This window comes from Hemibagrus wyckioides, linkage group LG03 (assembly GCF_019097595.1).
Source record: "Hemibagrus wyckioides isolate EC202008001 linkage group LG03, SWU_Hwy_1.0, whole genome shotgun sequence".
Classification (NCBI taxonomy): Eukaryota; Metazoa; Chordata; class Actinopteri; order Siluriformes; family Bagridae; genus Hemibagrus; species Hemibagrus wyckioides.
In genome coordinates, this window is record NC_080712.1 from 30,269,751 (window position 1) to 30,285,500 (window position 15,750).

The following is a 15,750-nucleotide window of genomic DNA, read 5'->3' on the forward strand; positions in this document are numbered from 1 at the left end:
TTAAAGGCAAAGTGCCCCAAGAACAAGCAGTTAAGGCAACTGCTTTAATGGCCTCACTAAGCAAAAAAACCCAGAATCTGGAGATGTGGTTGTGGATGGGTTCCAAATTTCAGGCACTGGATGGATTGGCAACCAAGTATTAAATATTTATGAGTGTCCAAATAATTTTGGTTTCCTCTCTAAATATTTATGCAAATAAATGGAAAGACTGATCCGGATTGGGTTTTGTAATTGCCTTGTTGCTGAGCATCCTTTATGTGTGTAAGGAGGTGGGTCAACAGCCTAGCATTAGCAGTGTTCTTCCTGTAAAAGCCCCGCCCTTCCTCTGCACCAGCCTGCTCTACAATACCTGTACCTTTCTGCTACGAGAACACACACACAGCAAGGACGCTCCATCTCAGCACTTTTTCTGAGTGTGTGTGTGTGTGGTTGAATTATTGATGAGTACGGATGCTCAGAATGTCCTGCCAAGGCCGTCCTGGGAGTGTGTGAGTAGGAGCGAGCGCTCTCTGTGTTTATGTCTGAGCAGAGATGGGTGAGAGGAGTACAGTGCAGCAGCCTGCGTACGATGGCTTGTGCAACTACGCCCAAAAAATCACCTCCTGCTTCGGACTTGACGGTAAGGCTTCTCTAGAAAGCAGTGAACGTGTGTATGAGAGCCTGACCTTGACAAGCATGCGTGTGTAAGTCTGGGTTCTTTTTGGCGTGTGAGTGTATTCCCTGTTGTTTTGGGAGCTGTCCCTAAATCTCTGCAGTGGGATTGATGCTAGCTGATTGAACGGAAGTCTCGAGTGAGCTGAGGTGAAACCAGAGCACTCATAAGAGCTTTGTCCTCATCTTTTCTTCAAGTGTTAACTGTTTTCGGTAGTGCTAAGCTAAAATTAGTGCCAACTGGAGTTGAAAGCACAGAAGCGGTGCCTAGTTTCACCGTGTCACAGTCTGCCATGTGATGGAAAATAAGAAAAGGCGAATGAACCTCGCATCCCTGGTGAACCTCGCTTCCTCTCCCCGCTGCTCCCGAAGGACAGTTAATGTAGTGGAGCAGCACATGAAACAATACCACCTCCAGCGTTTTCTCATATTACAACAACCAGCCAGATATTAGGCCTCATTAATCAAACTTGGATGCAAATTTATTTATTCAGAAATCATTTGCCGGAGCATTTCGGTAGGATAATTGCTTTAATTGGTTACAATTAAATTTGTGTATGTTTATGTACGGGTCCATTACTAAAAGCCATCACTTTGATTGACAGGCTGCAGGTTGTTTAATTGTTGACGAGTTTCTGCAAATTGATTTCAATTACACATAATGACTTAATGACTTATGACTATAAATAAGACTAACCAATGATTTATTACAAAGGAAATTTTGCCATATAAAAGAATTGTAGCTTTTAGTGTAGCTGATGCGCTGCAATGGCTGCGCTATATTACTGGAAGTCTTAGCGCACCTGCTTCCACCGTTTAGTAGTCATTGTATAATTTTCTTTGCCTTTTATGGAGTTTTGTGGGCAGGACCTAATAAAACAATTGTTGTGCCGTGAATGTGAGTGATAATTCAGGTTTTTCTATAAATACACATATTCTAACACGTTAGCGTTTCTATAGTAACTCATTTACAGGGACATGTATGGTGGATGCCTCGCATACGTTGTAAGCCTATCCATAAATGCTTCAGTCAGTACGAATTTTCATTTAGGATCGATTTCCTGTTTCTTGGTTCTGTCCCAAGCTGTGTTTTGGTCTTATTAACTTCGATACAGGAAAGAAAGAAAGGCTGAAGAGCTGATGCAACAACCGTTTATAGCTGCTGTAGCATACGGGATAAAGGATTAACTTGTTTCACAGATATTAAATTGAACTATAAATGAATAAAAAGCAGGAATAGATGAATTAGGAATAGGAAAAATAATCACTTTGAGGTGTTGATTATTTCCCTATAACGGTGTTTTACCTACTTAATACAGCCTTTTGACAGACTTTTCAATATTCACACTGTGAACTGCAAGGGTCTTGTGGCTGTTTGTGGATCAGGAGGATCAGAGCCTCTTGGGAAAAGAGGTCAAGGGTTTGAAGTGTTTGGAAGTGTTCCCAGAAGCCATTGTCTAAACGTTGGTGAAGCTGGTAATGATACGAAGGAAGCAGATGTGGAAGAAAAGGCGTGGTGGAACTGTTCCTGGCCATATCTACTGCATTCCTCTGATGCATCAAAACCACATGTAATGGGCAGAAGTGCAGACCAAAACAGTGAAGCTCATATCATCAGTAGATGGCTGCGTAATGCTTTTAGCCTTGTACATGTAATTGTGTTTCAAAATCAGATCATCAGGAGATAAATTGCACTAAACCAGTGGCCAAAAAAAATCGCATTAAGATTCTTACTTCAGCAATGTACAAAGCCTTACAAAGTACTGTTAAATAGAGAATGTTAGGACACACACTAATGTCCATGCGAGTCACGGTATATAACAGTTTATTGCTGATCTCATCAATATATTATAATCATAGTATAATTTTTTTCAATTAAATATCCCCCGCGACTCGACAAGAAATAATGTAATAATGGCGGATTGAGGCCAGCTATGTGGGACATGCCTCGTGTGGTCACCTGGTTCATTAGATCTCGAGTTAAATGGCAGGATGTGGTTGAGAATGTGTGGACTGTGAATAAAAAAAATATTCAAACCAAAAAAATATAAAACATTCATTTTAATTATAAAGTTTTTCGGTTCTTACTCAGCATTATCTGTTATATATTTAGATTCTCTGGCTCTGTGGTCATCTTGGTGTCTCTGCTCAAACCAAGCAACTTGTGGCAAAACTAATATTTTGGCATGATTATTAATACAGTTTTACGTCTAAATAATAGACTTTCGTTTGTCTGTATTCTGAGATTCCCTTCTCTACCATGAGTTTGCATGTTCTCTCTGTGCCTGAGGTTTCCTCCAGGTACTCTGGTTTCTTCCCCCAGTCCAAAGACATGTGTTGTATGCTAATTGACATCTCTATATTATCCAATGTGGCGATAGACTGGTATCACGCCCTTGGTGTACCACGCCTTGTGCGCCGAGTCTCCTGGAAGAGGCTCCAGGTTTCCCGCAACCCAGTAGTATAAATGGTGTAGAGCATTCAACTCCTACTCCTAACCATGAGTCACCCTGAGAACTTTTACCCCACATTCGTGCTCTCAGTCTTTTAGCTATGAATTATTTACTGAGAATTCTCAGAAGCTTTATAAATATCTGGCTTGATCACGATCAGTAAAATGCAAAAGTTTTTCCCAGAGGAATATTGCTATGTCAGCATTATCTGATCGAACCCTTGAAGATAATCATAGAGGTAATTCTCTTAGGGGAAGGCTGAGAGCTCATGATGCAGCCTCAGGGGTATTAAAACAATACGTTCTGTCTGGCCATCTGCTCTAGATGAAGTTTATAGATCTCACTCTGGGTCTAGTCCTCTGTCCTTCCTGGCAGAGCTGTGATGATGACATCTGATAGACCATCTATCTTAGATATTTCTTGCAGAAAATTGTGCAAGAAAGAAAACATCCTCACCATGGCTTCTTTCTGGGTTGCCTGTGTGTGTTCTCCAGTTCTCCCCAAAACCATGCCGGGGGTGAAATGGCAATGCTGAATAATTCCCATGCAAATTTATTTCTCAGTGATGACCTTGCATGCCCTCCAGGATGCATTCGCATCTCTCACCCAGGGTTCCCAGGATAGATAACGTATCCGCCTGTATCTGGCTCAACTTCTTGAATGTGTTATTTATGCAGGGTTGCCATGTCTCAGCAAAATTTCAATCCTGAATGCATGAAATTATCCCCAAAACAGTATATGTATCAGAAAATCAAGATTTGTTTCCCTCAGTCTTTACACCATGGGGCTAACAGATGGCGATCTAGTAGCTTAGTGGGTAAGGTGTTGGACTACTGATCGGAAAGTTCAATTCCCAGGTCTATCAAGCTACCTCTGCCAGACCCCTGAGCAAGGCCCTCAGTTGCTCAGTTGTATAAAATGACATAAATTGTAAGTCGCTCTAGATAAGAGCGTCTGCCCAATGGCAGAGATGTAAATGAACACATTGCTGATGTGCAGTATCATTGCCGGGCACGGGATCCTCTTTTCAATTCGATTTTATGACAGAAACAGTTCTGTACATCATAGCTATTGATGATTATTTGCTTCAAAAACAACAACTTGACGGCTGCAATCTATTCCATCTTGCCCTAAAACCACATCCCTAGCAACCCTGTTTTCATGCACGATCTACCAAGTCAGATGGTTCATCCATGCGTCCTCTACCTGCAGTTAGCTTTCAGTATGGTGCCTAGGTTTTTGTGCTGAGTACAGCATAGATGCTTAAGCTCTTTGGCTGGGTTTCTTCATCTCTGGCTCCATCATCATCCCTCTCTGGCATTTATTTTTTTTGATCGATGATTCTGTGCACTTTACTCTCGTTACACTAGTACTCTAGATATTGCATTAGTCTGCATTTTATTCACGTTTTTGCTGACAGGGCTGTGTGTTATATGTATCTTGTTTACAAGTGGTACATTAACAAGCAGCCGGTTTCACCATTAATGGTCTGATTAATAGCTTCGTTTGAATGAAATCTCAAATACACCTGATCAGAGCCGAATAAACCAAGTTTTGAAGAATTACCTGCAGTGGAAAACATAGTTGCAGCTTTAGCTTTGTCATGATGATAGCACTGACACACCTAGGGCTATTTTTAATAGTCAGTCAGACCACCTATTCAATAAACTCAGAAGCCAGAGGGGTGGAAACTGGGAGAACTTTCCACACAGCCATTTATATGGTAACAATATTGCAACAACAACAGTAAATGGCTCTCCTTTGCAAGCTAAATACAAAATCAGTTTAAATCGAATTTATTTATCCGTCTGTAGTAACCAAAGACTTCACATGTTTATGGACAATAATGAACCCCAAGAAAATGCTTGCAGTCAAGCCACCCAAAAGCATAAAGGCTAACATTGGAGTGCTTTATACACTAACCAGGCATAACATTATGACCACCTGCCTATTACTGTGTTGGTCCCCCTTTTGCTGCAAAACAGCCCTGACCCATCATGCACTGTGTATTCTGACACTTTTCTATCAGAACCAGCATTAACTTCTTCAGCAATTTAAGCAACAGTAGCTCGTCTGTTGGATCGGATCACACGGGCCAGCCTTCGCTCCCCTCATGCATCAATGAGCCTTGACCACCCATGACCCTGTCGCCGGTTCACCACTGTTCCTTCCTTGGACCACTTTTGATAGATACTGACCACTGCAGACCGGGAACACCCCACAAGACCTGCAGTTTTGGAGATACTCTGATCCAGTGGTCTAGCCATCACAATTTGGCCCTTCGTCAAACTCGCTCAAATCCTTATGCTTGTCCATTTTTCCTGCTCCTAACACATCAACTTTGACAAAATGTCGACTTGCTGCCTAATATATCCCACCCACTAACAGGGGCCATGATGAGGAGATCATCAGTCTTATTCACTTCACCTCTCACTGCTCAGAATGTTATGCCTGATCAGTGTAACTGTAAGTAGTGGAGTGTTTCACCATTAGCATATGCGTTGCCAGATATTTATGTTCCAGAAAAAAAAAGTCTTTATTTTGATTTAGAGATTTGTACTACATCAATCTATTTTAACTTGCAGTTGCATTCTTCTTGCATACACATCTACTGTTGATCATTCTGACATCATTGCTCCATGTCCCTGCATTATTACTGTTTGGGAGATTCAACGATTATTACGAAAGTGAATTGAACAGGCACCGACCATAGATTAGCTGTTATTAACAAGCTCGAAGTAATTAACTAGACTGTTTGGTATACAGTATAAGAGGTGCTTATGAAGGAGCAAGTTATATAACCTTGTAATCAGTGTGCAGGAGATAAACCACCCCCATGTTTAGGAAGTAAAAATAATTGAGGCCCATAAATCATGGCATAGCGATATTACATTTTAACATTTTATTCATCAGGCAGTGGTTCAGGATGCTGTAGAAATATATATGTCAGTCAAAATTCGAACAAAAACTATAATACAGGACAAAAAATGAAATAATCAGTATTATATTGTTGTAATTTTCACTTGCAGTTAACGGTTACTTTTATTAGTGCATGCCCCTGTGCTTATTGTGTGTTTGAATGGATTTATAAGAGCACAAAGTGAATGATGTAATCTCACAGCAACTTTGTGAATATTCATGTACCAACGAACTAACCGTCCTAAATCTTTGGTTCAACTATATTGTACACAGGAAAAAAGACAGCCCTTTTTCACATCCTGCAAATGATACAAGTGATGCGTTTATTTTGGAAGCACTGAGTTGTGCAGCTCTGAGGGTGAGAACGTCGAAGTAGTGAATTCAGCTAATGGAATAGTTTTGAAGGTCCCGAACTGCGCAAAGTGCTGTCCATGTTAGACAAACATTGATGAGTCATAATTATTTAATTATTCATTACTGTGTAATTATTCAAGTAAAAAAAACAAATACAAATGTTGCTGATGAGTCTTGTGAGTTAGAAAGGATGACAGTCTTTAAAAGACAGGTCTGTATATTATTGTTATGTATATATATATATATATATATATATACACAGTGTATAATGGCAACGTGACTTGATTGGGCTTCTATATTTATATCAGAAAATGAGCTAGCTAGCTTCTTACATGATCACTTTAATGGCCTAATGCATACTGGAAACCTATCCCTTTATAAAGTATTATAAATGTCTAAGTAAAAGTGCAGACATTGTGGGCGGAGTATATGCAAATAGGTTCACTTTACACACAGGTGTAAAAGGAATCTGTTTGCATAAACTCCACCCACAATATTTGCACTATATTGTACAAATGCTCATGCATAATTTGCATGTTAATTACATTCAAATACACAAAATCAGCTTATCAGCTTGTACGTTCTGCATGTGAACAAGTTTTACATGTAACACATCTGTTGCTGCATTGCATAAGTATTCACCCCCTATGAATTTTTTCATCTTTTGTACTGTTGGAAGCTAAATGGAGTTATTTGGGATTCATCTACACAGAATAAGTATTTTAGTAATTGGGGGATTGTAAGTAGCATTCAGTTCATTTATTACAAGTTGCAATATTTACATATACTGTAATGGAGCTTTAGAAGATCACTAAAGTATTTGAAGATGAATTTCATATATTAAATTCTTTTCTGCCATGTATTTATTTATTTATTTTTTAAATAAGTTTTTTAATGAGCTAGGGGTAAGATTTGATTTATGGGGTTAAAATTATGGGTTATGGATTATGGCTTTGAGATTTTTTTTTTTTTTTTTAAAAGGTGTTTAAAAATATAGAATAGTTTTTAAAAGTATATAAATAAATAAATAAATAAATAAATAAATAAATAAATAAATAAATAATCTAAAAAAAAAATATTGTAAACTCGGCCTACAAAAGCATCTGCTATTCTTACAGAAAAAAAAGTATGTGCTTTCTCAGTGGTCAAATAAAATGTAAAAGCTGAATTTTTCTAAATAAATTGCATATAATGTAGTTCATTTTTTTTTCTAGACTTGATCCAAAAACTTATTCTGCTCCACATCTCTTCAGAGACTGACCACTCTGGAAGCATCTACTTTTTTCCACGGGAATCCGTTATGCTTCATCTTTGGCCTAATTGACATAAAATCTGTACTGCGGAGAACTGTTTTATTATTATTATTTTTTTGTTTGTTTTGTTTATTAAATTTTTAATTAAAATTTATTAAAATCTCAAAATGTCTCATTTCAAATGTCATATTATATTTGTTAAATACAAACCTTATCTTCAGAAATTCACAACAAAGAAAGCACTTTTTCTTTTTTTTTAATATCCAATTTTTTTCTGTCAGCTTTTAAGCTCTACCTGTGTATGCCCTTTTAAAGCAGTGTATTTGTGTAGCATATTCTGGTCTTGTCACATGGCGGCCCCTGCAACCCCAATACTGCAGCGAGAGATGGGTGAGCCCACAGAGGGATGAGAGAGAGAGAGAGAGAGAGAGAGGGAGGGGGAGGGGTTAGACGGATGGAGGGAGGGAGGGAGAATGGGAAGAGAGAGAAAGAAGCACAGGGAGTTGGAGAGCAAGCACACTGCATTTATACCGACTGTCTCGTTCATCCGTTCCTGATTCACATCCTTTATTCGCTCAATTTCTATTATCACGAGAACTGGAGCATCGACACGGATTAACACTCAGGCTTCATCTCACCGCTGATGGTCATGGTCAAGAAGAAAGGTGATGTGTGTGTGTGTGTGTGTGATCAGGAACGCACTGTGCCTATCATGAAGTCTTTATCCAGCTGTTTGATGTGTTGCCACTTCATTCTCGTTAAATGAATCAACCTCGATGCTCACGTTTATTCCGGGTCTTTTGAGTTGTGCCGAAAAAGGCGACACACTTCCCAAGCAGTTAGACGTGATGCTCAAGAGATACTGCAGTGCTGCTTTATGTCTTTAAAAACGGGCTTTCGTCAATAAATAAATAAATAAATAAATAACATCACGAGTCATTTGATTCGGAATCATTTTAAGTTTGTGTGTCGGATTGAGCTGTTGACATTCCACTGATATAAAGTCATTTCATCCTGAGCCATCGATTATTAAGCGATCATGACCGACAGACTGATTTAAGCGATTTTAGAGACTGTAGATGTACAGAGCTATAAATCCTGCCGCTCGCCTTTGCTGCGTTGCAGTGCTGCGGTTTTAAATGGGACGCACACTCATGGGGTGGCCCGCAGCCGTAACCATGGAAACACACCCTCCTTAGAGGTGCAGTCCATTGTCGGCTGTCCTGTGATGGCTTGTTTTAGACAAAACGCCTCTTTGAACACCTCGTTGACGCAGCCACGGCGTGTGTGTTGGTTGAAAAGTGTGTGTCTGGATTGTATAGATGAGGATGTGAGGATGACTCAGTCTCAGTAACATTCTGCGGGTGGTGGATGGAAACAGGAGCGTGACAGGAGCAAAGTTCTGCTTATATCATGGTCTAGATTTATTTTCTAGCATGTTTTCTCTCTCTCTCTCTCTCTCTCTCTCTCTCTCTCTGCTACAAATTTAGAAATGGAAGTATTTTTGTTCTGTAGCTGTGAGATCTTTCTGCATCAGACATCAGACCCAACCAAGCCAAACAAACCCAATGGAGTACACTGATATACCTTGAAAAGAAAAACCCCATCCATTTATTTATTTTATTTAACTTATTTCTTTATTCCTGGAATTATCATGCATGCATTTATGGAGTAGAATATGACATTGTGCTATAATAGCAGCTACAAATGTAATTTCCTTGACAGTTTCTCTCTCTCTCTCTCTCTCTCTCTCTTTCTCTCTCGGCTATAAATTTAGAAATGGAAGTATTTTTGTTCTGTAGCTGTGAGATGTTTCTGCATCAGACCCAACCATGCCAAACAAACCCAATAAACTACACTGATATTTCTTGAAAAAGCATTGATTTAACTTGTTTCTTAACACTGGCTCCTGACACTGACACTGGAGACTCCTTACAGGAAATTCTCTGCAAGTCCCTCTGTTAGTCGTTACTATGGAAACAATACAGTACAAGAAAGATGAATAGAAATCTTTGGTCTCAGCTGGAGGTATTATGAGATATGCTGTTCTAGAAATTTCAACCTTCTAGCCAATCAGGTTTGAGAATTGAACAGCGCTATCGAATAATCCATCTCTCATGTCAGACAGTCAGATATCCGGCCATGAGATGAAATCTGCTCCTAGCTAATCTAAAGTTTAGTAATTTTCATCATCTCTTCCTATGTGCTAATAGATTTAGATGAGCATTAAATTGCACGCTGGGTCTGGCAAAGCTAAGTTTGGTCACGTCGTCCTGTTATGCTTCGTGCTGAGGCTTTGTTTGGGCTGAGACAGCATGGGACGCCGAGGGGAGGTGTGGCTCGCGACGGGTGGAGGGAGTTCGGAAATGAATGCACTGATGAATATTTATGAACCCAGGCTTCAAAGGCCATGTTATGCTAGCATGCTGATGAATAGGATTTCATTTAGAACATACACAAAGGGCATGAACCTGAGAGTCTATTGAATTATGTGTATTATACTAGGTGTATGTGCATGGAGTCAATGTTAAGCACTTCTGATATCTGTCGGTTAAAACATATTGTTATTTGGAGGCTGGCTGTGCAGCAGTGAAATCTGTCCCTGGGGGGAGATCAGAAATGGACATCACTGGTTCCTGTTGCAGAAGAGACATTTCTTTGTTGATTACTGGGTTGTGGTTCAAGGTCTTGGACGTTTCTCTTTATTGTAATCCATGGGTTGTTGTAAGGTGCTGTGCTGTAAGTTCCTGGATTTTTATGTGTGTGTGTGTGTGTGTGTGGGTATAGAAAATGAAGAAATAATTTTTAAAACAATTCTGACTTCAGCTTTATCTAATCATGCAAACGTCCTTATTTACAAGAAATATATTTTTGTATTAAGTATTTTCTATTAGCATGCTAGTTTAATCTGAATTTTAGTTTTGTAATAAAGTCTACTTATTAAATTTTAATGATGCTATGATTTTATACTTCTACTAACAGAGAAAACAAAATAAAAGGTGAGAATTTATTAAGCCAAGAAAATTACTCCAAGAAAAGTGCCATAAACTTTAGATGTCATTTCTACACACTGCATATTCTCTCTACATAGTTTATGACATAAAGGCATGTTAAAGTAAATGCCTTTGTCTATAATATATTCACTCGCCTGTTATTTGTGAAGTGAGTGTTTGGTGATTTGTGAGGACTCCACAATTTCTCCGGTGTCTCTTTTAAGATTATCAAGACAGGACTAAACACATGCTAAACATATCATTTCTGTGTCCTCAACAGTGACTCACACGCATGATGCTCAACATCGCCAGGAGAAGCCTTCCATCCAGTGCTATAAGTGTGGCCAGCCATGCAAGGGCGAGGTGTTACGAGTGCAGAACAAGCACTTCCATATCAAATGCTTTACATGCAAAGGTGAGTGTCTGTGAGATGACAGTCTTCTGTAATCCAGACCATCTTCAAGCATGCTCACTCGATCTCAGAATCAGAATGATTCTGAAATATACGCCATTTGGGAGATGATCGTATTCAGAGCGACTCACTGAAATCTCTTTCAGTAATCCTCATACTAGTTGACTGGGTCATGGACTAAGAATATAGTCCTTTATGAGCGAGGTTATATGACAAAAAAAAGCACACAAACAACACTTAGGAAGAGGTACATTGTCCATGGGACGTCTAGACAAAGCTCATACCACCACCTAACTGAGAAGAGTCTCAATGCCTTCCTTGTATGCTGAGAGATGGATGGTAGGACTAGTTGAATGGTGCTGGAGGATCTGAAGGAGCGTGTTGCAGTATTTCGAGGGTGGTGTGTCTTCGTCTGTTTTTGGTTTTGTAGGCAAACATCAGCTCGAGTAAACCGGTGGTGGGAGTGTAGTAATTGGGTGGTGTGAACCTGAACTTGAAGAGGTCGAATGGTGCTCAGAGGCAAAGCTGTTCAGTCCAGGGACTGAACAAGCATCATTGTGAAGGTAAATAAACAAACAGACAATGTAAAAGGATAGTTGAGTGACAGTTGAGTCCTTGGTTACCCCAAAGTACCCCTGAGAGATCCTGATATGTGGTTGAATCTCTTTTGCTTGTGAACATAACACAAATACCGCAGGGTTACATATCTGGCATTTGGCAGATGCCCTTATTCAAAGCGATTTACAGTTTATCTCATTTTATACAACTGAGCTTGAGGGTTAAGCAGCTTGAGCAGTGGCAGCTTGGTGGACCTGGGATTCGAACTCGAACAACCTTCTGATCAATAGTCCAACACCTTAACCACTAAGCTACCAAGGTTTGGGGGGAAAAAAAGCCTAAAAAAACTTGATTCCCTTTAACCCCAGGACAGCATGTACTACTATTATGACTGGTGATGTCTTTTGTAGATCTAGAGCATGCCTCTAATATTTGGGATCCAATATTAATGTATTCCTTTGTGTCTGATGCTTCGTGAGATGAAAGCCAGCTCGTCTGCAGAGGATTGTCAGAAGTGCAGCTTTGCCAAAAAATCGTTTATGCATGCAGTGAAGATAACGTGACTTCAAATCCCTGGATTTTTGGAAGACGGAGACCTGATACTCTTATGATAGCAATCTGAATATCTTGCTGAATATCCTCTGTGTGTGTGTGTGTGTGTGTGTGTAGGCTCTGTGGATCACTGTGTTGCTGATTCAGGAAATGTAGTTCCATCTCTTCTGCAATGACTATAGCTGATTATCTCTGTACTATTTACTTCCTTTTTTCTTTTATCTCTCTCTTTGCATCTCTCTTTCTCGGTCTAGTTCTCACTAGAGTCACGACTTTCATTAAGACTGCTGAGTATCGATTTTGAAACAGTGACACATCTCCTCTCCTTGTGTGTTTGATCTGAATGTACTCTCATTCTGCATGGGCACGGGAAATTTATTCATTGATTCTTTCCTCCTGGTCCGGATTGCATCAGGGTTGAAGTTGGAATGGAAGAGTTTGGAAGACACCTCCATTAACGCTTAAATAGCTAATCCACTTGGTGGGAGGAAACTGGAGAACCTGGAGAAAACCCTCAGAGATCCATCTAGATAGAATCTCGGATGGGATTCTGTGGTATAGGTTCCTCACAGAGTTTGACTCATCATCTCACTCTGGAGCAGTGACTCATGCTCATTTACAGGGGGGAAAAAGGAACAGCTGCTTCGGCTTCTTCCACCTCCAGATGACGTATGTCGTATTGCTACAAGTCGTGACGGTAGGTTTCAGCGATATGAGGAAAACTATATGGTGCTACAGTGCCAGAGACTTCCATCGCATGTCATGCCATTGCTCAGTTTCCTACAGTGAGCTTAGACAATCCAGAAACTCCAGGCTTTCTCTGGTACTTCACATCTTTCCATGCATCTTTGGTATTTTTAGCTTCTTTCTAGAACAGAACACAATCTCACTCAGTCTCAGTCAGTCAGGTGGGCTGCTAAGTTTGCCTACATTTCTCATGATGGACACTTTGACTAGAAATCTTTGTCTCCACCTACATCTGCTCCTACAATATTGTATATATAGGAGGAATATAGTTTCCCGCTTGGCTATTATTATCATTTACACCGATCAGGCATAACATTCTGAGCACTGCCAGGTGAAGTGAATAAGACTGATGATCTCCTCATCATGGCACCTGTTAGTGGGTGGGATATATTAGGCAGCAGGTGAACATTTTGTCCTCAAAGTTGATGTGTTAGAAGCAGGAAAAACGGGCAAGCGTAAGGATTTGAGCGAGTTTGATGAAGGGACAAATTGTGATGGCTAGATGACTGGACCCGAGCATCTCCAAAACTGCAGCTCTTGTGGGGTGTTCCCGGTCTGCATCTATTAAAAGTATCCTTTAAGTCCTCCCATAGAGGCCCCACCTTGCAACTTACAAAACTTGGATCTGTGGCTAATATCTTGGTGCCAGATACCACAGCACAACTTCAGGGATCTAGTGGAGTCCATGCTTCGACAGGTCAGGGGGGTCAACACAATATTAGGCAGGTTGCTGCATCACAGGGCACTGTAACAGACTCAGAGGAAAGGAAAGTTCTATCTGCCCTCTTTCCTCTTCCACATACACAAGTGATTGACCAGAGAGAGAGAGCGAGAGAGAGAGAGAGAGAGAGAGAGAGAGAGAGAGAGAGAGAGAGAGAATTCCATCTCAACCAACCAAAAAGCATGGCCAGTTTTGCTTTCTTGTTTCGTGAGGTTAAATGTTGCACCACTCAAGGTCCTTTATCCTCTAACTGACAGTTTGTTTGGTGGAGTGTTGAGTCAAAAAACGAGAGAAAACGTATTACATTTCCTGAATTAGCTGCTAATGGTCAACTTCTGGCTTTCCAGAAGGCTTATCCTCTAAAGTTCCTTTATTTGAAGTTATTCGTTTCCCAGTGTCAGTGAAACCTAGTGCATTTAGAAAGTCCATAATAATTGTATGTTGTACAAAAATATAGAAGAGTCCATTACTTTTAGGAAGAAAACAAAAATGTTCATTTACTTCTAGCAAACAGCTGAGAATTTTTGTATGGGGTGAAATCATAGTATGACCAAAATACAGCTGCTGTGAAGTCTAGTAAATGTCAACAAGAGGTAATAGAAATGTATTAGTGCTACATTTATGTTTTATAAGCAACACTGCATGGTTTGTTGTAGTCCTGTGAGCAGGCAAGTCACTACTACTGATGTAAATACATAGTGAGTAAAATAATGTGTATTTTGTTTTATGTAGTCAATGAATTTGAACATCTGGTGATTTAATTTTACTTCAGCTTCATCATTGGACCACGGCATTTGTGGGGATCCCCCAACCCAACCCCCCCAACACACACACACACACACACGTCATCCTGCCTGTAAAGTTCATTTTTAAAATAGCTGTGGTATAAGATCTAGTCATTTTGGGGGGAAACAAACAAACCAAACACAAGTTATTGACTTAAATAGGTGTCACGACCCGGTCTGCGCTGAGCACTTTGGCGTGATTGCCCCTATATAAAGTCGTTAAATAAATTACAGCCTTTGCTGAGAGACTGTTACTTTTCTACACACACACACTTTACACACACACACACTTGACATGCATGACTCACTAACTGTACTATATAAAGCATCTTGTGGCAGGGATAGAGCTCTTGTCCAAGTTAATGACTTGGGTTGATGAGGCTGGGTGCTGAATTTCGGGAACGCTGAAGAACATTATTCAAACTATTTTAAGAACAATGGCCTCGTTTTTTTTTAAAAAGAAAACACAGTAGATGCTAAGTAAGATGTAACCTTGTGGGATCTCTAGATAATAGAAAAGCAGCACACAAAAAAAATCAAGGATTTTGCTTCAAGGACTTTTCAACAACCATTGTACAGATTTATTTCTGGACTTGTTTAGCTGAGAGGAGAAGAAAATGAATAATGTTCTATTTATTGGGAACGAAAATATGAACAGATGTTTATGTTGATGTTTATTATTATTATTATTATTATTATTATTATTATTATTATTATACCTGGAAATATTAATTTTTTTATTTGATCTTTTTTTCTTTACATATTTTCCCATGTTTTTTTTTTTTTTTTAAATGTATTTTTTTTTGTGATTCTTTACACATGATTCTTTTGTGTATGCATTTTTCAATTTCTTTTTATTTTCATTATTTTACACATGATTCTTTTATTTTTAAATTTATATGATTTATTTTATTATTAGGATTCAATTGTGTCAACATGTCGATTTTTGGAAATGGTTTTTTTTATTTATTTATTTATTTATTTATTTATTTATGTCTTCTCACATAAGCACAAAAACTTAGAGGGTGACATATATGTGATTTGTTTCTGAAAGGATGCAGTAACCTTCACACACACACACTACAAAAAAATAAAATAAAAGTTTACAGAATCTTACCCACAAGTATGCCTTAATGTTGTGCGTTTGTGTGTTAGTGTGCGGTTGCGACCTGGCACAGGGTGGATTCTTCATGAAAAATGGAGACTATCTGTGCACGTTGGACTATCAGCAGATCCACGGCACTCGCTGTAACGCATGCGGCGAGTTCGTGGAGGGCGAGGTGGTCACTGCACTGGGGAAAACCTATCACCCTGCCTGCTTCGTCTGCACCGTCTGCAAGTAAGAGACAAAA

At 39.5% G+C, this 15,750-nt stretch overlaps 1 protein-coding gene across 5 annotated transcripts in view; it reads left to right on the top strand.

The window, feature by feature from the left end:
• The first annotated feature begins 334 nt into the window (after window positions 1-334).
• The window catches only part of ablim1a (actin binding LIM protein 1a), a 31,151-nt gene continuing 15,735 nt past the window's right edge, over window positions 335-15,750 (top strand). For 2 of the 5 annotated variants that reach the window (XR_009204365.1, XM_058386641.1), the window contains exons 1-3: window positions 336-619; window positions 10,904-11,038; window positions 15,554-15,737. Coding sequence is in view for 4 of the 5 variants with exons in the window: in XM_058386641.1 (XP_058242624.1) it covers window positions 532-619; window positions 10,904-11,038; window positions 15,554-15,737 (407 nt within the window). In the remaining variant the exon portion in view is untranslated. Of the gene's footprint in view, window positions 620-8,099; window positions 8,296-10,903; window positions 11,039-15,553; window positions 15,738-15,750 lie in introns of those variants that run through there. The other 3 variants (XM_058386639.1, XM_058386642.1, XM_058386640.1) reach the window with 3 other exon arrangements.